This window comes from Labrus bergylta, chromosome 6 (genome assembly GCF_963930695.1).
Source record: "Labrus bergylta chromosome 6, fLabBer1.1, whole genome shotgun sequence".
NCBI lineage: Eukaryota > Metazoa > Chordata > Actinopteri > Labriformes > Labridae > Labrus > Labrus bergylta.
The window spans coordinates 18,239,345-18,261,349 of NC_089200.1; the positions used below are offsets into that span (position 1 = coordinate 18,239,345).

Genomic DNA, 22,005 nt, shown 5'->3' on the forward strand with positions numbered 1-22,005 from the left:
TTTGCTTATGTTATAAGCTGCTTCTTATTGCTTCGCTCCAGGGACAACTTGAGCTGAGAAGCAAAGGGAGACCCAACCCCCCGTTCAGTCAGCCTCTGGTCCGTCTGCAGCCAGCCCTGAGCCAAATCGAGCCAGAAATCAGTCCTGCAGCCCCGTCAACCCCCTGGTCAAACAACCCCCAGCCAAACACAGTCAAACCAAGTCAGACACTTTGACAGCCTCCCCCCCCCCCCTCCCAACCTGTCTGTCTCAGTCTGCTGCCTCCTGTAATTTAACATGTCGGGTAGGGGTTCATCGTATGTGTGCATGCCACAATCCATATGTATCATTCATTACTTGTACCTGTTTTAAATGGTTTGGCTGGAAACATGCACAAATCATTTTAAACTCTCTTCCTGTGTGCAGTTTCTTTGTCCGTGCTATTTGCAAATTTCACAAGATTTTTTTTTTCCTTGTGTTACATTTTCTTGATGAGGCCAGCCATCAATAGCAATCCTCTTTATTGGTAAAATGCAGCCGGTCACTGTATCATTGCCTTTTCATCAAATCATGTGAAGGGGGGGGAGTGCTTGAGCTTGCGGCACGTTAGAAATAAACAGTGTAAGCCCTTTAAGAGGAGGGACTGCAGTACATGAGGAGAGGAGAAGGGAGAAAGACTGGATGAGGAGGAGGAGGGAAAAGAGAGGATGGAGAAGGAGAAGAAAAAAGGGGGGGAAGTGGAGAGGAGCGGAGACACAAGCTAACCCACCCTGCGCTAGCCTGCCTCCATTCTTCATCGGGGACTTATGCTTCATTAAAGCATCTGAAAGAAAGACCCGCTTTCCCTCATCACCTCAATAGAGCGGTCCCCCTTCTCTCCCATAGCCTGGAGGGTTCTCCTATAAAAACCCGCCTCCCTTACCCCCTGTTTTTCCTCCTCATTCCTGCCTCCATCTCCTAATCATCTCAACTTGCGCTGAAATCAAGCTTAGTAACGGCAGTTTTGTGAGACCCTCTGGTCCCCCACACCACCCCACCCCCTTCCTCCTCCGACTCATATCATCCTCAGATCCCCACCAGCTCCCCTTCTCTGCTCATTCACTCACCTTGGTCCGACACACCACCCACCTACTGCTTAAATCCCTATCAGCATGTCAAGTAAATGTCTGCCCAGCTGGGGTTGACACACACATACACACACATGCTGAAATATAAACGCACCACACACACAATCTTTTGCTTGCTTCTGGGGTTTAGCCTTCCTCCCTGCTGACCCTTTTCACCCGTGTTTTGCTCTCTTCCCCTTCTCGCCGCCTCTCTTTCCCCCCTATGCCTCTCCTCAGGCGCTGATCTGACAGGATGGTTTGGCTAGCTGACTATATCTGCAAGAGGTTTATCACACGGCTTCACGGCTCGCTCTCTCTGTTGCGTATACCTGTTTTTTATATTTTCAGAAATTAAAGTCCTTTTCTCCAAAAAGCAGTGCTGTACCCGAGGCCATGTTCACCTTTACAAGCCATCTCTTTGATTAAAAGGTTACAGGAATCCTATCCTCTGAATTTGCTACAGTAAAATCTGGCCAGTTTATCTCTTAATAAAATCTGCTGCTGAAATATCAGTGCTGTGTGTTATGAAATAAGTCTCATATCTGCAGTATTTTGAACTCACTCTACTATCAAATATCCTTGCAGAGTTTTTTTTTTTTACTCCAGAATATTGCAAGAATCACCCAGGAACTTTCTGCAGCTGAAGTTATCTTATTTTTTTTTACACTATATATCTAATTTTGATCTCTTATTAAACGTGGTGATTGTATTTTCTTTTGGAGAAAGACAATTTGCATACATGCCCAAGTTGGGCCAAAATATTAACCATGTTGTTCTAAATGGTCTCTATCTCCTTGTTCAAATATCTGGCCAAATCTCAGTCTCATGGGTTTTAAAAGTTATTTGTGTAATTTTAATTATTTTTGCCTTGAAGGTGCTACATTTAACCTTTGTAATGTTCACCCTGCAAGTGTCTCTAGTTCATACGCATAGCTGATGTCATTTACATAACGAGAGCCTAAAAAAGCTCTTTCAGGATGCTTTTTATATATAAATGCCTTTTTATCCCCCTCCCATAACATTTCAATCAGTATTCAGATTTTTCAGGGTAGATAACGAGCCGGTGCATTTTCAGCATTGCCTCTGTCATAGCGCCATCTTTATGTAAATGTCTTCAGATGCATTCTCAGCCCCATGCACCACCCTCTCTGCTGGGTGGTGGTGGTGGCGGCTGCTCAGTCACATCTCCTGTAGCAGGCTAGCAGGCAGAAGAAAAAAAAAAAAACATGCAACACGGCTGGTGAAGCATACGGCGAGGTGGACCCCTGCCACCTTGGCTCAGAAACCCCTATTAAAACCTATGTTTATTTTGGGGCTGTGATTTACAAATGTGCGATTTCTTGCCTTTAGGCATGTGCACCCCCTATGCTCGTTCTGCTTTTTCATCAGGCGCGCAGCAGACAGCGATAGAAATGCGAGGACGGGGTCCTGGCTGCATGTGCAAGGGGAGATGGGAAGGGGAGGGGAGTAAGAGAGGAAGAAGAGGAGGTGTGTGTGTGCCCATTTTCCTCTTAGTGGGTGCTCTTCTCTGGAGCTCTGCGCTCTGCTTATATTGAGATATTTCCTAAGAACGATGACACAATTATGCACACACACATACACACACACACACACACACACACACACACACACGCACACAGTTCTTTTGTGTACCTCGCGCTATTCAGCTCTGGTTCATCTCTAATGTTCTGAACTTGACTCTCAGCAAGTTCATTGTTATTCATTTCACTGTCATCCTGGGCACCCTGAGAGACTGCCTAAGTCTCCGGCCCAGGTTTCTAAAGTACGACTCTGTTTTTCGCGTTCATACACACACACACACACACACACTACCACACAAACCTATTGTTCCAGCCGCAGGATGTCTGTAGTCCTCTGGGTAAACGTGTATGCTGACTATATCAGAGGACACTGTGAGACGTTGCAGTTTGTCACTGACCTGGTTCTGCTGTTTCCAACTACAAAGTTCAGTTCTCTGGTGATTAGATGCAGTGAGAGCAGATGTAGCTACAGAGCCTACTGCAAAGCATTCATTTCTTTGGCAAGGTTTTTTGGGGTGCGTCTGGATTAATAAAATCAGATTGTGGGAATGATATATAAATATAATATCTCTCTTGAATTTTTCAGTTCTTGCTATCATTACTTTCAAGATTTAATATCCCATTAAAATAATACCTCTCCAGACTTCCTTTTCTCCCTTTTTTTTCTGTTGCCTTTCACTGTCCCCTTTCTGTCTTTCTTTCTTTTTCTTTTTTTACTTTGTCCTTCTGGTGCAGGAAAACCAGGGTCTGCAGTTTGCATAGCTGAGTCCATAAAGAGGCGTTTTAAAATGCTGTGTTAACAGAGTAACAAAGCTTTAAATGTGCCCCCCTCTGTGAAGGGGTGGTTCCCATAGGGATGTAGTGTGGCGCTCCATTGGTAGGCCTCTATCCAGCCTCTGATTCAACCCAACGCTCAGTCACGGCCACTTATGGTAGGAGGAAAATCACACAATTCAGCCAAGACCTGATCCAATGACATGTTTTTTTAATGAGGTGGCTCCATGTCTTTGTTTGGGCACCAGATTCAAGTCCAGACCTGTGCAAGTCCAGCTGAATAAGATGCAAGGCCATGGTCAGACACAAAAAAACACACAAAGAGCTTGGCTTCAGCCGAGCCGGTGAATAGCTCGTATACATTGCAGCGTTCCTCACTAGAAGATTAAAAGTAACAAGCAGAATGGATTTAGAGGTGTCATTTCTTATGTCTTTAGACAGTTTGAGCAGTGTTTGGTGCTGTTACATCCGTGTAAAATCGTGTTTTTAAAATGTGGAGTGAAAGGTGTAAATTGCTGAAGGACAAACTCAAAACTCCTGTTTATTTTCAACAGAAAAAAAGCGACGGTCAAAACAGGCTCCTGTTAGTCATTTCTACCCCCTCCAGATATTTTTTCCAGGGTCATACACAGAGAGATTTCTTTTTCTTTCATTTTCAGTGTCTTTTTCAGAAAACGCCACACCATATATCACACATATATGTGTGCGTGTCATACGGTGTGTGTGTACATCTGAGAGTATGGCGGCCGCTCACTGGCTTGTATGTTCAGGGGTGAGGACTGTCATTAAACTGTCTGCCTGCATCACCAGACTCAACCATCACCCTGCCCGGCTGTCTGTTCTGCTTCTCGCTGGGCCCTCGAACAACACACACAAATACACACACACACACACACACACACACAGCACACACACACACTGATTCACTTGGCTATCAGCCAGGATTCACATACACAAAGCATACCGTATGTTTCCTGTTAGTCAACACAAAACAGATGCAAAAATTTGAATGCTAACATCAATACAGAATCTGTTACATTAAAGCTATTACCTATCTGAGTCCACCAAAACAAATAGTTTAGGTACATGTTTTTTCATAATGTAACATAACCACTATCTGTAATCAAGCTGCCATCTCTGATGATTTTTGTTGTTGAACAGATGCACTATTCAACTTATTTCATTCATATATTAATAAATTGGGAAAAAAGGGAAATAAACTTAAAAAATCCGCTGCCCTCATCATTTAACCAATTTCTCCAAAGGCCAATATTAAGCTAACACCTCAACACACAACTCCATGAACCTGCCTGCCTGGTACCTGAAGTACTCTTTAAGCGCCTCATGCAACAAACCAAACAGCTAGCTACTTGTCTCTGATTTAGTCTGGCTCTGTTCTTTGCTCACGTTCAAGGTTGCTGTAATGGGGAATTAGTATGCAGAGAAGCAGACAGACAGCCATGTGGATCTAATAGGTAGCCAGACTGGAGAAGAACACTGGAGTGGGGGGGGGGGGGGCATCTCAACAGAAGGGGGAGTTAAGCATTGCCTCTACCTCACCTCTCCTCCTCCCTTCCCTTCTCCCCCCTTCATCGCCTCGTTCCCCATGCCCTGTCCCAAACCTTAATGGGACGTCAGACGGACAGCTTCGCCTGAATTGAGCAGGGAGAACGGACTCTTTCCCCCCTCTTGTTGTCTGGAGACCCCATCCCCCTCTGCCTTCCCCCATAGCCCTCTTTGCCCCACACTGCTCGCACCCATAGCTGCGCCCCTTCATTCTAAGGAGGTATTGAAAAAGAGGTCCCGGACACCCTCCACACTGCAGCCCCTCAGCCTAACTCTGCATAAATTAGGCAAGTCTCCCTGGTGTCTCGTCAGCCGGTCGTGGCACCCCTGGCCCCGGGTCTGCCGTCTCCCAATCTGCTGCTCCTTCTCCCCCTCATGCTGTCGCCTTCTGTCTCCCTCCTCCTCCCCCCACCTACTGTAGCTTACCCAGCATCTACTTATTTCTTTGCTAGACGTTACAGTGCTTATAAAGCTTTGCTTTATGCATCTGAAATTTCTTCCTCAATCACTCCGTTTTCAGTTTATTTGAAGTTAAACTGCTTTGGCCTACCCGCAGATATTTGCACCTTTTTTTTTTTAACCCCTTTTCACATCCATCGCCTTTTTTATATGCTCCTCTCTCTAACTCTCTCTCTCTCTCTTACTACCCTCCCTATCCTTTCAGCACAGTGTTACATACATCAACCAGGCCCTCTCCACCCTTCTTTTCTCTTCTCCTCTTCAGCCTGGATATTGTTTACATCTGTCTTGCTAATCACTGGCAGAGCCTCTCTAGACCTCACAGATGTTGCAATAATACAGGGGATTAGCAGGCTTAACACTCTGGCTTATTTGGGGAGTTTTCCCGATGGCCTGGCAGTGGAGCCCGTCAGCTCCTCTGAATTTGACCTTTAACTGTTTCACTGTGTACTGAGATCCTGCAGTCTCGATTCTCTTTGATTTGTGATTTATTTTTTTTACAAGCGCTTGGCATTCTGATGTTGTTTAATCCAGATTGGTGCTCTGGGCTCTTGATTTCTGCAGCTACAGTACACCAGTGCTTTAGTTAAACGCAATGACAACGCTCAACTGCGCACCTTATAACAATGGGAGCAAAGGTTCAGCAACAACAATGCTTTCTTTTGTCTGCTTTTTCACCTGGTGTCATAGAGTCATTTAATTCCCTGTTCAAATTCATTTATTTAAATTTCTTGATATAAAAGCAGCCTACTTTTTTTCATTTTTCCTCTTAATCCGTACAGCAAAAACACTGTAATGTATTTAGTTAGCTAGTTCTGTGTTAGCTACATCCTCTGCTCACCATGGTGACATCTGAACCCCTGAGTCTCCTCTGCTCTTCTCTTTAACTCAGTGCTGAAACATAATTAGATACCCTTCTCAGACACAGCATCTCTGCTGCCTCATTCTGCGTCATTCTTTGCTACACAGTCCTGTTTATGACCAAGCAGATCCCGTCTAAGACCTCAGTGTGTGTGTGTGTGTGTGTGTGTGCATGGGGGTGCGCATGTTTGGGGTCAATGTATTTCTGTCTGGATCCTAATCCCAAAGGTGATATTAGTCTGGTAGGGGGGCAACCCCTCCTCCCTCTGTGTATGTGTTTGTGTGTTAATGTGCGCGCCGCTTGTGCTGTAGGCGTTGGTTTCGGCCAGGAAGCCCAGACAGCCTCTACCTTGACCTTTGACCCATGACTGTCTGCTAGCTCAGGGGTCATGCACACCATAGATACAGACAGCTGATAGACACACAAACAAACGTACATGCACACACACATACATACATACAGGAAAAAATACAGCCCACCCCCGCAAGTGTGCTACTGAGTCTGGTGACATGGTGACAGGAACAGCGTCATCTAAGCTAACTATACGCTGTGAGCGCATTTGATTTATGCACAGATAGGAATAACTGATTATAGATGTACACCTGTCTATTAAAAGCGTTTAGATACCACCTGAACTCCAAGTAAACCAAGTGTTTAATTATTCTCTTCACTAATCACTCCTTTCCCTTTCTTTATGTCTTTACAGATGCAGCCTCACAGACGAACGCTACCTTGGACAGAAAAAGCAACTCATTGTACGTTACTCCAACAATGCACACATGTTGTCTGTTATCGGTTTCTCTGGACATGTTGAGTCTCAGCCACATATGGAGGAGCCCCCATCTACTCCTAGGCAAGAACAAACAGTTAGACGCACATCATTATAGGTGGATTGTCGTTTCTCTGGTCTGTGGTCTTTGTGGATGTGAACAGGTAAGTACTAGCAACTTTTTAAAAGGTAAGTTTTGAGGTTGAATCCATTTAGAAGCTGACTGAAGTGTAAAATACAGCTACTGATCAATATTTTCCAAAGCTGGTTTTATTAGATGTAAATGACTCAATTCAACACCAATTTTAGTTTGGAGATTGGATGACACCCCGAGGGGGCCTTTCTTGTTACTCAGTAATATATCTTAGAATATTTGATTGGAATAATGTTTGACATTGGTTGGATATTGAAGTACTTTCCACAAATATTTGTATGTGTTTTTTAATATAATAAAGTGATTTATCATAACACTGTGAACAAGAACAAAAGTGTTGCATTGATATGATATATATTTTCAATAAAGTCGAACTATTTGTGAAATGAAAATTGGTCTTTGTTGTTTTTTTTCTCTCTTTCATTTCATTCGTGTTTCTATATCTGTTAATAATATTTGCTATTTTTACGAGTTGATAGCTGAACCTTTAATGTAAAGGACAATTTTGTTGATGTTTTACATTTTTGTATTAAAAACAAGTCCCATTAAAATACTGGAACCATGACCATGGCTAAGAGAAATCTGCTGTGTACTAAGCTCGTTGCATCTTATCCCCGTCTTATTGCACCCCAGATTAATTATTGTAAAACCCAGCAATGAAGCACCAGAATGCACTGAGTGACATGTTCCTTCATTACAATGAACCTGTGCACTGCTGTCCCACATACTGTCTTAGTTTCATAAACAGAGATTAGACCATGGATTTGTGTGCAGCTGAAAATAGCCCCCAACATATCCTGTGTTCTCTAATGTTTGAACAATATAAGCTTTAAACAGGGCCCACTTATTTTATCACATTGTAGTCGTCTTCTTAAAAAAAAGATCTGTACATTTGTGGCTATATTTTAAAGATTTAAAGAAAAATGCAGGCACAGGGAGCTACAGATTGGGTACGTAAGTAAGACCATATTGAGAGACCCTTAACAAATGAGTTTGTTTAGTCTTTTTGGACCTTGTCGAACATAACAAAAATATATAAAACTTACAGCCATTGATGCTTCAGGTACACATATCATAAAATATTGTCTGTGTATGTGAAGCTATAGCAGCCTATACACTTGGGTTACTGATTATTCCAGCAGTGGCTGAAGGGTTGGAAGGGGAACAGTTAAAGCTAGTGGCCTAAATCTGTGGTGTCAATTAGGTGCCTTTGTGTGTGAGCAGCAGGGGTGTTGAAGCGAGTTGCTGGAGCTGAAGGAAACTCTGAACAATGATACACATTCATAAGCACACACACAGACACACACACACACACACACACACACACACACACTGAACCTATGTTTTGTGGGGATCACACCTCCTTTTGTTTTCCCCCCAACAGCCAGTGGAGGCGATGCCCCAGTACCCCCAGTGTGCTCCAGTGCTCTGGCTGAAATGGGCTCCCTGCTCCCCTTCCCCACCGTCCCCTACCCCCCCCCCCCCCCCCCCCCCCCCCACCTACACCGTCCCATCACTCAATCACTCACTCTGAGGTTCCTCGGCTCTCTCGGCCTCCCCCTGACTGGGCTCCTGACCCCAAATAAGGGCCAGGCAAGCCTCCATGGCTTGGCCGGCATGAAAGGAGATCTGTGTGTGTGTGTGTGTGTGTGTGTGTGTGTGTGTGTGTGTGTGTGTGTGTGTGTGTGTGTGTGTTTGCGTGTGTGCACTATGGCCCTGAAAGAAAGTAGGAGATTATCCCATTCTGTGTGTCCAGTCACCAGTGCAGTATTGACCATGGTGGGCCACCCAGGGAGCGTCCAGCCAGCCGTGAGATGGCCTGATATACATGCTTACTGGCCATGCTAGATTCCCTCACACCGGGGAGAAGGCCGAAACCCTGCAGGCTGGACGCTCTCTAAAGACACTGGAGTCCTTACAACGAGTGACCCACCCTCCATGCACAGATGCTCACACACAAACATAAACCCACACACACTCACACACACACACACACACACACACACACACACTCACACATTGCAACATGTACAGTGAAAGACATTGCCATCAGGTCGTTTTCTGTGTCCTGTGAGGCGAGGCGGAGGTCATTGGGAAGGTGGAAAACCTCTTTAATGGTGGGAATGATACCATAACACCTATAGATGGAGTTACGGATCATGTCACATACACTCTGTGTACAGTGTACAATTCTGACAACGAGGCCTGCTCACTGCTGATCGTGATCGTGAAAAGGAGCATGAAATTAAGTAGTTAATGTTGAAAGAAAGAATTACTTACTTCTCTTACATATTACTTATTTTCTACTATAAGTTGTATATTTATATTTCACAATTGTCTTTTATATTGTGCCCTTAAAAAGCCTTTTTTTCTCATCATAAAAATATTCTTTAGTCTGTTCATTTTTTTCACACTTTTTTGCTGTATGTAGGCTACCCATAGTGCCTCCTGTTAAACCAGGTCATACAGTGAATAATAAAACGTAATATTTAAACATTTTTAAACCAAACTTCCACTTAAAGATACATATCTGGAATGAATTAACAGACCTAGCCTCTTTAAACCTCTCCACTACAATTTGATTTGTGTCTACTTTACTGGGTTGTAAAAAAACAGCCCATTGTTGAGCTTAACAAACCCTCAGGGGTCAAGTCATTGTCTTTTAATTGGTCTGCTGTTTGTTTGTTCATGGAGAGTCTCTAACATCCTCGTCCGTTAACAAACAAAGGCCTTTATCAGCAGGAGTGAGCTGCACAAAGCTCACAAGCAGTACAAAAAACAAATAAGACAACTGCTGGGGAGGAGCATGTTTTTTTATTACATGGAAACTATAACTGAGGAGGATGTTCTGTCCAAATAAAAACATGGAAATAAACGCTGTAATCCATTCTTTCTTTGTTTCGATTTTTCATTCTTTGGTATGCTATTGAAAGTTACAAGATGATTGAATAACAGGTTATGCCGTGGTTATAAACACATTTCCTATTTAGAATGAACACAAATACATCAGGTAGCTCCTGTAATATCTAAAATGCAACACTTCTCAATATTAGGCTTTAATGTGGGTGTCACTGTTTTTTTTAAGCCTGTTTCTTTTTTTTTTTACACATTCTGAACAGATGAATTTGTTCACTAACCCAGCGCAGTGAGTCTCACAGAAGAAAAGAGGTTGAAGTAATTAACGCAGAATGAAGGAAGAGACAAATCTTTGGAAAACAAAGTGAATGGTTTAATTAAAATCACATAAAATGCATCAAATTGGTCTATTAGATAACTAGATAATAAAACAATGTCTTTACTCAAATTGAATTCCCATTATAATTGTCCTTCATTTTTATGTTTGTTTGATGTGCATGCATTTCAACATTTTAGTCCTAGATTTCATAATAATATTTTTCTATTAATGTTGAGTATAATTGCATGTTATTAGAAATGTCAGTCGGGGCCTTTTTGAAAGTTATTGTAATGTTCTCTAAAATACAGCACAGCTTTGTTTTCACAATCGAGCTCATTAAACAGAATTTGAATGCCATCATAATACAGAAAGATACATTAGTATGTATTAGAGAGTATTAACAGCTGGCAGGATTCAACGTTTTTACACCTATTGACTAGACTGCTCATAAACACACAAACACTGCAAGAACATGTTTGGATTCAACTCAGATTAACAAGAGTCCATTGAACATCACATACAATAAAACACGTATTCACTTCAAATAGTCGTGATGTTAACTGTACCTAATAATTTATGAGAAGACGTAATTTACACATAGCAACCAGTAATGAGCAGGGCAATCTATTACTTCACTTTTTGTCTTTTTATCATTAGCGTACATTTTATCATTTCTCACTTTCTCATTATTATCCTTATTTCTCTTTCTATTTTTGTTCTCATTCTCTGTATTATTGCCGTCATTTTTCTCTCAAAAGCCTCCTGTGAACAAGTGTTGAGAGTTAGCATGTGTGCTAAAACATTCAAAAGATGCATCTGGTTTGTCCAATGTAATTGTGATGTTCATGTTAAATAAAAATATTTCCATCTATTAAAACCTGCAGAAAATGTCAGTGCTCATATGACAACATATGTAATGTGCAGAATATTAGAAGATGTAAAATGAATGTGTTTGTTTTTTGCTTCATTGTGAAGTGATGACTAAAGACGCAGTCGGTGAGTTCATCGGGTTGAGCTGTGGCGCACTGATGTGCCATCCTCTCATGCACACATACAAAATTAAATTCTTATGTAAGCGTTCTAATTTCAGACCCCAATGACTGTTCTCACATGCAAATGTAATAACAGGCTTACTTTGGCTCATGTTGGTGTGGAGAAGGGAAGAAAACATACATTCTGCTGTATTTTGGATGAAACCCGGCGTCTTATAAATTGTGTGAAATTCAGATGTACTTTTAGTGAGCAAAATAAATATGTAAAGATGAATCAAAAATAAACCAGAGCTATTGTGATTTGGTAAGTTGTTTAAATGTGTGTGTGTGTGTGTGTGTGTGTGTGTGTATGTGTGTGTGTTTGTGTGTGCGTATGTGTGTGTGTGTGTGTGTGTGTGTGTGTGTGTGTGTGTGTGTGTGTGTGTGTGTGTGTGTATGCAGGGGCCATCTCCCCTACCCTGAACTTGGTAGGCCCCCAGACACCTCATAAAGTCTGTAGGCTCGGCCCGCAGTGCAGAGTTCCAGAGGATCAAGTTGAGGGTAAAGGGTTCACCGAGAGGGGGTTATGTGGGTGGCAGGACATTGATCAAATTAAGGGAGGGGGGGGGGGGGGGACAGACTACTTTAAAAAGTCCAAGAACTTGAAGCCTAGTTTGTCATGCTAACTGCTGAGATGCCATTGAATGTGGACGCAGGGAGCAGAAGGTTCACAGGACCCCTGGTCATTCTTATGCAAAGTCTGTCAGGGCCTTCTCCTTCATCCGTCCACCCACATTACCAAGCCACATTACCAAGCCACCCCCCTGCCTTTACTCTGGCAGAAGAATTACATACATGTTTATAAATGTGCAAAGAGTCATTGAGGCCTGGGTGCCCCCTTCCTTTACATGGTCTCTGTTTGAAAATATGTGAAGATTAACAATGGAATTATAATAATCTGATCAAATATATATTCTCACAATCACAGAAAAAAATATGTTATCTAACTCTAAATTACATGAAAAGTGCTCATATCTTAGGTATGAAATATGCAAGAAGCTTTATGTGGACATAACATCCTCTATTTCAAATATGAAGTAACATAAATGACCACCTGTCCCTGAAATTGTAGTTTTTCAGATCGAGGATTTGTGTTGAAACCCTGAATTTCTGCAAAATTCAGACAAACGAATAACTACCAAAAAAGAAAACCTAACACATTGTCATATTAACAGCATTCCAGTGGTGTGAGAGGTATGCGCCATATTGGCATCAGCACGCTTAACTTACCATGACCTTGACTCTACCTTGACAGTCTGTGGCTTAACATTGACCTCATTCTCAGACTGATTTTGAAAATTAATTTTGCTTTCCATGCCCCACACAAACACACATTGTGTTTCATTTTCTTATAAGGCATCTCTGTTTAATCCATCTCACCTCCTTATTCTTATTTCTACATGCTCCAACTCTCATCCTTTTCAACCGATCCAGAGATGGAGAGGAGCTACATCTCATTTAGTGTTGAACCTGTTCAAAATGCCAAGTGGTGAAAATGTCAGCTGCAGTACAAGCACATACACCTATACATTTACTCTCTTTAAATGCAAACACTCCATGCAAATGAATGTGTTAGCCCCTCGGGGCTCGAAACAGTGAACACAAGCACACACTGTGTGAGTGAGTGAGTGAGTGAGTGAGTGAGTGAGTGAATGTGTGTTGGTGCCCAGATTTATGTGCTTAGATTTATGTGCACGATAGTTTCACAACCAGGTATTGAAGGAGTCTCCATTTGTATTTGTTTGTGTGTGGAAGTGTGTGTGCTTGTGCCCCCTCATCTGCACTTGGAGCAGCCGTTTGCAGCCCGTATTTGATTGAGTGAAGGCCGACGCAGCCTGAACACTCCCTCTAATGGAAGAGCGGAGCCCAGCAGCTCAGTAATGCACTGACCCCAGAGCTTTTACAACACTGCCAGCCGATAAGTGGCAATATGCTGGATCTTATAAAATTAACAAGACTGAGCTATGGGGAGTTGGAGCTGTAGGGAGGGTGCAGGTGGCGGGGAGAGGATGACGCCCCTATAGCTCTTGTAAATATCAGCATGCATGCATGGAGGGATAATAGCTAGTCGTCGTTTTACAGTCTCAGCAGTGTGATTAGGTATTATTTCTCTCGTTTTTCAGCTTTTTGTTCAGGCAAGTTTATGGTGAAATGTTTACTGGACAGTTTAGATAAAACGTCTCTGAAGGCGTTTTAATGCTGGTGAATTTATGAACGATACTGTGGGCCAGCAGGTGTTTAAGGGCTGAATACTGAGCTGACCTTCAAAGAAACGGCAACTGGATCTGAGCCAGTGTGGCTTAAGTAAGGGAACCACAGGGGTGTGAACATGTGTGTACATGCATATGTTTACTATACATCCCACCCGTAGCCTCCGAAAGAGTGACCTCCAAAGTAAAAGCCCAAAGTCAAACAGCACCTATGACTGGTTATGCGTTTATTGTGTTGAAGGTATAGAGGGCCTCGTCTAAATGGAGGGGAATGTGGTTAAGAGGCGCAGGTTAAATAATATTACAAGTGCAGCTATGCTTTTCGCATTGGGGCTTTATTCCTGCATGCCTCCCAGTATAACCTCCTCACCTTTCTCACACAGGAACAGGCGGAGAATGTGTGTGCTGGAAGACTCAGTTTGTGTGCATTTTCGCCCATCTACTGTGAATTTGTGTGTGTGCATGAACAGCTATTGTCTGCCAGCGCTCCAGCAGGGGCTTCAAAGTGAATTATTCATGCGAGATTTGAATACATGCAAATGGTTCACTCCCCTCTCCTGGCTCACATCCAGGTTACCTATGGCAACTGCGCCTTCAAGAAGCCCACCCCTCCTCCTCCTCCTCCACCTCCTCCTCCTCCTTCTTCTTCATCTGCTTCTCCCAGGCACCCACCCTCTGACCATGTTATCCACCCAATGGTATTGTTTCAATTGTTGCAGTACCAGGCTGGGTGGCTGCACACTCTGGGGTGGCAAGATATCCCATAATTCACAGTCAAGGTCATACAGGCGGGAAAAGGATGAGAGACAGAGGGATGGAGGGTGGGCAGATGGAAGAAGGGCATCCTCCATCAAGCTACTCGGATGTGAAGTTCAGGAGATGACACTCAGCATCTGGTGAAGAAAAGGTGGTGAATGATGCAATCAGCATCGCGACAATCCAGTTACACATTCAACTAAAGTCGCTGCTAACACACACTAACCTGTGAAGACGAACCGAATTAACACAGAAAGAAGATGACTACCTTTGTATGCAACATTTTTAATCACACAGATATTAAATTCATTTTCATATAATCACAACTGTCATCAGGATATTACGATAAATCTTTGAATTGTTCATTTATTTTTTAAATAGCTGCGTAACATTCAAAGAAATGCGTATCACATAAAATAACAGCGTATCAACGGTGTGTGTGAGGCTTCCCTCATGTTTATGATAAAACAACAATAGAAAGAAAAATAAGTTGTTGAATTTAAAATGTTTGATAAATATGTAGAAATAAAAAGAAAACAGATTTCTAGATATTTATATATGATTTTCTTTTTAATGTTTTTTTTTTTCTTTAATTTCAGTTTTTGGGCATTTCTAAGAGTGTGTAACAAGGTATCTTTTTTCCTTTTTTTAATTTGAGTTAATATGAATTATTCAAGACCAAAACATTATTTAAAGTTTCATATGTAATGTTTAAAAACACATTGGTTAAATTGCATTATCGCAGTTAAACATCACAGGATATTCTTTATTTTTAAGTTTAAAAAAATAGTGTTTAAGAAATGATAAGCCTATGTTTGTGTGTTTTTGTGTGCAAATGTTTCAGATATTTAAAAAAAATTGTAGATTTTTTTTTTTAACATCCTTAAATAAAAGCAGTTATTTCACAAACGTGACAGTGGCATTTATGTGAAACAAATTAAACTCAGAGGGGGAAAATAAGTTCATATCTATGTCTCAGGGAGAAGAGGGCAGGTCAAGTTCAGGCCATGAGGTGATCAGAGCCTAACTAACCTCCATGATGGTCCAGAGCGCACTGTGAAGGGTCGCAACCTAATGCTGCCATCTACTGACAGGGAAGAGGTACTGTAGGCGGTCTCAAACAGGTCAGAAAGTATTTTATCTAATAAACACAGAATATATAGCGTCATTTTAATTAATATACATTTATAATGGATTATATAAATTATATCATTCCCATCAACATTTCCAGTGATTTTGGGGAATTTAAGGGAACAAAACATAAAATCAACACACCATTGATTTAATGTGAATGTAATAAAGACCACATCTTTGGACAATTTTAAAAATGTCTTTAATTTTTCATCTGAAATGAGAAGTAATCAGGGAAAGTATTTGTTGTGCCTTTTTCATTTGATTTCAAATGTTTAATTTCAGACCAGCCTTTAATGTGGCAGATTGCTTATTAGGCAGCTCCCCCATGTGGACAAAATGAGTCATTGCTAGATGTTGGATGGACACTTTATTGCATTTGTGCTTAATACAACTGTAAACGTACATCTTTGGAAATGATGTAACTCAGATATGCACATGATCTCTGAAAGGATAATGATTCCTTGTTCACATGAAACGTATGACTGCGATAAGTGCTTTGGTTTATTTCGATTTTTAAAGTAAACAAGTATAACAGTCAAGTCAGAGCAATGATTTAATCTGCACAACACTGAGAAATTTTTCAAAAATAAATTGAAATTTTGACGATATGCATATAAACCAAACATATTTATATCTATATTTATTTCCCATATATATCATTAGATTCCAGTTATTAGACATCTTAATACTGTTGGACACCTTCTCGGTGCTGGATGGACAATGACAATGTGCAGTCCTGCTGACATGATCCACCTCTTTCTGGACAATCATTCACACCATCCATTTCAGTTCAATCAACATTGGCACCATCATCAAAATTGAAAATGAAAAACCAAACAAATTGCAAAATCACCTGTTCAGTACCAACCATACCCCTGCATGAGCAAAAGCAATGATTCCACAAAAATAACCCCCCCCCAAAAAATTAAGAGCAATAATATTTGTTAAAAACAAGCTATCTCTGTGAATACAAGATCAAGCTGAAAGAGCATTGCAGGTCTAATAAAGTGCAAGAATAATCTTATCAACAAACAGTCTGTCGTGATCACTTTAGACACCATGACGGGGTCATGATTAAAAAAAAAAAAGTTATGAATGTGTGAACAACAATTTAGACTCAATTTTTCGTCTCCACACTCTCTCACATAGTGAAAACTGGATGTGCATTTACAAAGCAAGAGATAGTGGGTTATCTTGTACAAAAATCCTGTCAACTCACCCAGCTCTCTGATATCCTGTTTTGAGTGAACAGGGGGGTTCAGGTAAGGATCCTGCGCTGACCGAGTGCAAACACTTCTCATTGCCATGTCACAATATTCACCATCACGTTCACATCAGTCTCATCTGTGCGTTTCTGTCCCGTTGTCACTCCCATGATTCAGTGCGTGAAGTAGCTCATCTGGTGCAGTTTGAACAGAAGGCTGTGCGTGATGTCGAATGTAGTGAAGCTGATCCCAACAGCAATGGGCCCTTTAACCCAGTTCATGCTCAGGCCTTTGTATAGTCCATGTACAACTCCCTCCCGGGTTATAATCTCACGCATGGTCCCCAGAACAGTAACGTACGATGAGCCTGTAACGCCTGCTGTCTGCATGCGCCGACGCACCACGTCCAGAGGGTAGGAGGCAGATTGTCCAATCAAGCCTGCACAGGCACCAAAAGCCAAGCGCTCGTACGGGTATGGATGGGAACGCTTTGTTTTTTCTACAGCAAGAGAGAAACAGACAATGAAAATGTGGAAGTCAATTATTCTCAGTCAATAGTGTTAATTGAATGTAGTAAATATCAACAGGTTTTTTTTATAAAACTAATGTACATCACATTCCGCCCTCTGACTGAACTTTATGCCTTTCCTCTGGTGGATGAGCTAACCTCTCTCTCTCTCTCTGTTTGTCCAGTTGATATGTTACACTTCAAAAATGTCTGATATGAAATGACTAAATATTAATCAAAATGATTTTTCTTTTTCTTGTCACATTTAAACTGGTTTAAAATATAAAAACTTTTAAATCATATCACAGATGGTATTTCTATTTTTGTCCTAAATATTGAATAATTACACAATGTAGGGAGTCTCCAGATCAGGAACGTTTGGGTGTCACAAGTCCATGAGCAAAGGAGGTGCAAAGGATTTGCTGGTCATGTGATGTCATAAAATATTTGTATTTCAAAATAAATGTCCACCTTTTCACAACAAGACAGCACAATATGGATAGCAACACCATGCAGTAGACGTGTATCCATTACAAATAAGTCAAGCGGCAAAGGTCAGTACCTGTGTGAAGCTTCTTGAGGGTCTCATATGTGAAGAAAGTGATGCCTGCATATGGGATGACACCCAGAATAGTGGGAGTGAAGCCTCTGTAAAGGGTCCTCACACCTTCCTCCTGGGATATCCGCACAAAGACGTGCATGATGTTGCTGTACCTGTCCGCAAAAAAAAAAAACACCAGGCGAGACATTATTTATCTGTTTATAACTGTTCCAAATCACTTACTATTAGTTGTTACAGTCGGTAACTGCAATGCTTCATTTTTTTTTTCTTATGAAACATCAATAATACACGCAAAAGTATTAAGAAAAATATTTTTAACAAACTGTCTTAGGTGTAATGGAATGTGAGAAATCCAGGATAGGTGCATACATTTCTTTGGCTGTGACTGCCATCCTGGCTCGCACCATATCCAAAGGGTAGGTCAGCATAGCAGCAGTGGTGCCGGCCAGAGAGCCTGCCAGCAGGCGAGGGACAGGAGGCAGAGCTCTGCAAATTAAAAAAAAACAAAATAAAAAACAATAACACAAACAGCGCTATGTTTCATAACTTCTAGAAGCTAGATTCTGTGGCTCTGGCACAGCGGTTCTTGAGTGTGTTGTATTACAACGTTTTGTACAAGAGGTAACCGTGCTCAGGCCTGGTTAGCCCTGGAGCAGCGTGAGTTAAGGCCAGCGGGGGAATGGGGAGGGGGGGACAATTATGCTTTAGAACGTTAACGGGACAACTTTGCTAGTGTGAGTGCGCCCTTATGCTACATGCTCTAACAATGAAAATGGCAGCATGCAGAGCAAAATATTGAAGAAATATCAATTTTGACCAGAAGATGTTGCTAGAGCCAAAGGGATCAGAAGTTATTTCAATGCAACCTCTAGAGGGCGTTAATATCCACACCAAATTTTAGAACAACAACAAGTTCTCATGGTAATAAAAAGCCAATATTGTTTGTGTATTGCAGACTAGAGCAACATAACAGACGAACTAGCAACATACATTATCATCCTTATAACAACGATACAACTATGACTTCAAAAAAACTGTTAAATATATCTTACAAAATAATATATATTATTCTACTAATGACTAAAAAACAAAATGTCTACTCACTTTCCCTGGTAGCCGTAGTAGCCCCCCAGGTGCTTTTTGTACTGTTCATGTGAGCAGAACTGGATGGCAGCGTAGGGCATCACCCTCACCATGGTGGCAGAGTTCCCCCTCCACAGACCGAGCAGCCCATCCTTCATGTAAGTGCAGTAGATGAGCCGGAAGGCCTCCTGAGGATAGATGATATGTTGTGTTAGAGGAGGAGATTAATGCACCTCACATTGTCTTTGTGTCATCAAATTGTCTATTTTAATATACTAAAGATAAACGACTGAAGGAGTTTTCCAAAGTGACTGTTGGCTTTGAAAGTAGGTCATAAAAAAAATGCTCTAAGGTTGTTTTGCTATTGATGATTTGTTTTCTAAATCAATAATTTACGTGCATATAAAATGTCAAAAGGGCAAATATTCTAAATCTTTATCAAAATTGAAATAATAAGTGTAATTACTTTTTTTGTCTGTTTTGCATGTTTTCTCAAGGGAGAAATATCAATACAGGAAGTTGTAACCACTGTTTTTGTTGTGAAAACATCAAACATCAAAATGGTCAATGATTTATTATAAGCAGTAATACTTTCTGACTTTCAATTCTAATAATGCTGCCAGTTTACTCAAACTAATTTAGGTGAATCTGGAATATACCAGCGACTGAGATAGAGAAATCTGAACCCACCTTAGCGGAGAATCTGTTTGAAGACACTGTGGTAACAAAAAGAAAAACACAGTGAACACCTCAGGGTTAAACAACACATTCTCCCTGATAGGCTAAACATTCACTAAGAGGATTAACAATTACTTAACAGTTACAACATTCAGGGAAAACGCTGGTACCAACACAAGAACAGTAGTTGCATTTTCTGAGGATTGTAATACCCAGAACAGGATAAGTCAGTAACATAACACAGTACTCTATTTTCTGCCTTCCAATTCTATATTTGGGGAGCACTATTTTCACTGTGGAGTTTCCTTGCCTTGGAATATGATCTTGGTGCGATCCAGAGGTGCGATGACAGTTTTGGCTACAGCCCCAGCAAAAGCCCCACACAGCAGGGAGTCCAGGGCAGTCCATCTTGTTCTCAAGTCCTGTTGGGACACACAGACACGTGCACATTACTGGATACTTTGTCCAATACCTCTGATATAGACTGATAGTTAAGCCAAAACACTAACTGACCCACACTATCTACACGTTGTACAGTTTTAAAGTGTGGCTAAATGAAGTTTAACAATGTTTCTCTTGTGATGTGACCTTCTAAATATGTAACCCAAATGGCACATGCTTATCAGCACATTCACTCCCACGTTTATCTCTGTGAAAAGAGACTGCGACAGAACTACAAAGTCTGCACGTGGACTTTCACCAACTCAAGTGGTATAACAAAAATACAAGAGACAACTCAACTGACAGGAGAAGACCTGTGTGTGTGTGTGTGTGTGTGTGTGTGTGTGTGTGTGTGTGTGTGTGTGTGTGTCTCGGGCATCCACACAAGCACGAGCAAGTTGGAAGACAAAGTTGAACCCAATCAACAATCCTATCTACTGATAAGTAGAGCACTTGGCATGAATCACATGTTTCACAACTTAAACTAGGGCAGGGATGACACATGTTTGGATTTCCTCTTAGTCAGAAAAGAATTAGGCTGTTTAATTTTTTTTATTGATACACACATCTGCCTACACCATTTAGATTTATTCAGTCAACTGCAGCCAATTTTGTTGTTACAATGTGCACCCTAGTACTGTCTGAAAGTATTTAAAAATGAATAAATTGTTAATATTCTAAATCTTGTTGACAACACTTACAAACCCTGTAGTGAACACCAGTCATGAGTCTCCTTTTCAATATGCTCAACTCAATTATTACTTGTTAAACTAAGACCAGCTTGAGATTAGCTGCCAACTCCCTGCTATTTACAGCAATGTAAAGGTAGAACATGCCCTTCAAAAGTAAGTGCATAGTACCAGGACAACACAAGCTGCATGTCACAACAACAGACCCATAACATTGAAAAAATGCAATGGTCGGGAAAGGTGACAGTTTCACAATCACTGACTTTAAAAGTAATTTCTGTTCTATAAAAGTGAAGTCTACTTAAAGGTTTAACACTTAAAACAAATAGGAAGGCACATCCATGCACAGATTTGCTCAGGATTTCTGACTTAAGATCATGCATGGTCAAAAGTAATGTACTTTAATGTGCAATCTTAATACAAAAAGCAGAACATGTGAACCATTCTGAAGAATAATAAGCCTACTCACTTGTGTCTGGCTTGTGGGTGGCAGAGCCAGCACAGTGGCCTGGGCCACAGGCAGAGGGTTCTGATGGTCGCTCAAAGTGTGGGCCATGTGTGCCCTTCACAGATTACCAAAGACTGCCGGACACTCGGTCACTCATTCAAGAATACACACTGCAGAGGAACTGGGAAAAGAACATAATCACTCTAAATTTAACAAACAAACAAAAGACGACCGCCGTGACGCATTGCTTGGCTATCTTCATTGTATTTGATTACATGCACGTCAATGAACTAGAAAAACTGCCTCGATTGTAAACAGTGTGTTGCAATACAAAAAAATCTGCTGTTTAGCCCATAGATTGTTTTCTTACAAGAAATAACCCCAAAAAACTCTGATCAAAAACTGATAAATTGTCAATCTGTTTTTTTTTTTCTCATGGGTGCAGATAATAACTTATTGACCACACCTAAAATAAATAGCATAATCTGCAAATCACAGTCACACAAAGTATTCATACACAGGCCAATGCATCGTAGTTGCATCGTTAAATTTAACCTCTAAAATAATGATTTCTGCTTTTTCGTTACCTGCGTCTGTGGTTTAAACGACCCTGTGTTTACTGGTCCTCAAGTCTGTCCAGAAGATTCTTGCACACAATCCTTGTTTGCACGCTGGAGGCTGGCCAGTCGATCTTAGGAACTATCTGTGAGGTCTCTGCACGTCGCGTCAGATGTTGTTTACGTTTCTGAAGGTGATTGTAAAAGACAGGTGTCAAGCTACAGCAGAGACTTGACTATTTATAGACGACGCCAGCGAGGAACTTCTGCGACTGCCTTGTTCTGCGCACAAGATTATTTGGGCTTTTCAAGGTCTTA

The 22,005-nt window shown here is 41.3% G+C and overlaps 1 protein-coding gene and 1 long non-coding RNA gene across 6 annotated transcripts in view; one reads left to right on the plus strand and one right to left on the minus strand.

Moving 5' to 3' along the window:
• The window catches only part of LOC109982770 (uncharacterized), a 42,719-nt gene extending 35,117 nt beyond the window's left edge, over positions 1-7,602 (plus strand). For all 5 annotated transcript variants that reach the window (XR_010666529.1, XR_010666532.1, XR_010666528.1 and 2 more), the window contains exon 4: positions 6,994-7,602. This is a non-coding gene — a long non-coding RNA (uncharacterized lncRNA). The remainder of the gene's footprint in view (positions 1-6,993) is intronic.
• Positions 7,603-15,864: 8,262 nt separating this feature from the next.
• Positions 15,865-22,005, minus strand: LOC109982802 (mitochondrial coenzyme A transporter SLC25A42). Its single transcript, XM_020632187.3, has 8 exons — positions 21,718-22,005; positions 21,152-21,311; positions 19,863-19,974; positions 19,565-19,590; positions 18,896-19,062; positions 18,161-18,277; positions 17,792-17,943; positions 15,865-17,220 (listed from the first exon to the last, which is right to left on the minus strand). Exons 2-8 carry the CDS (start codon positions 21,236-21,238, stop codon positions 16,895-16,897), a joined length of 987 nt encoding a protein of 328 aa, XP_020487843.1. The 5' UTR covers positions 21,239-21,311; positions 21,718-22,005; the 3' UTR covers positions 15,865-16,894.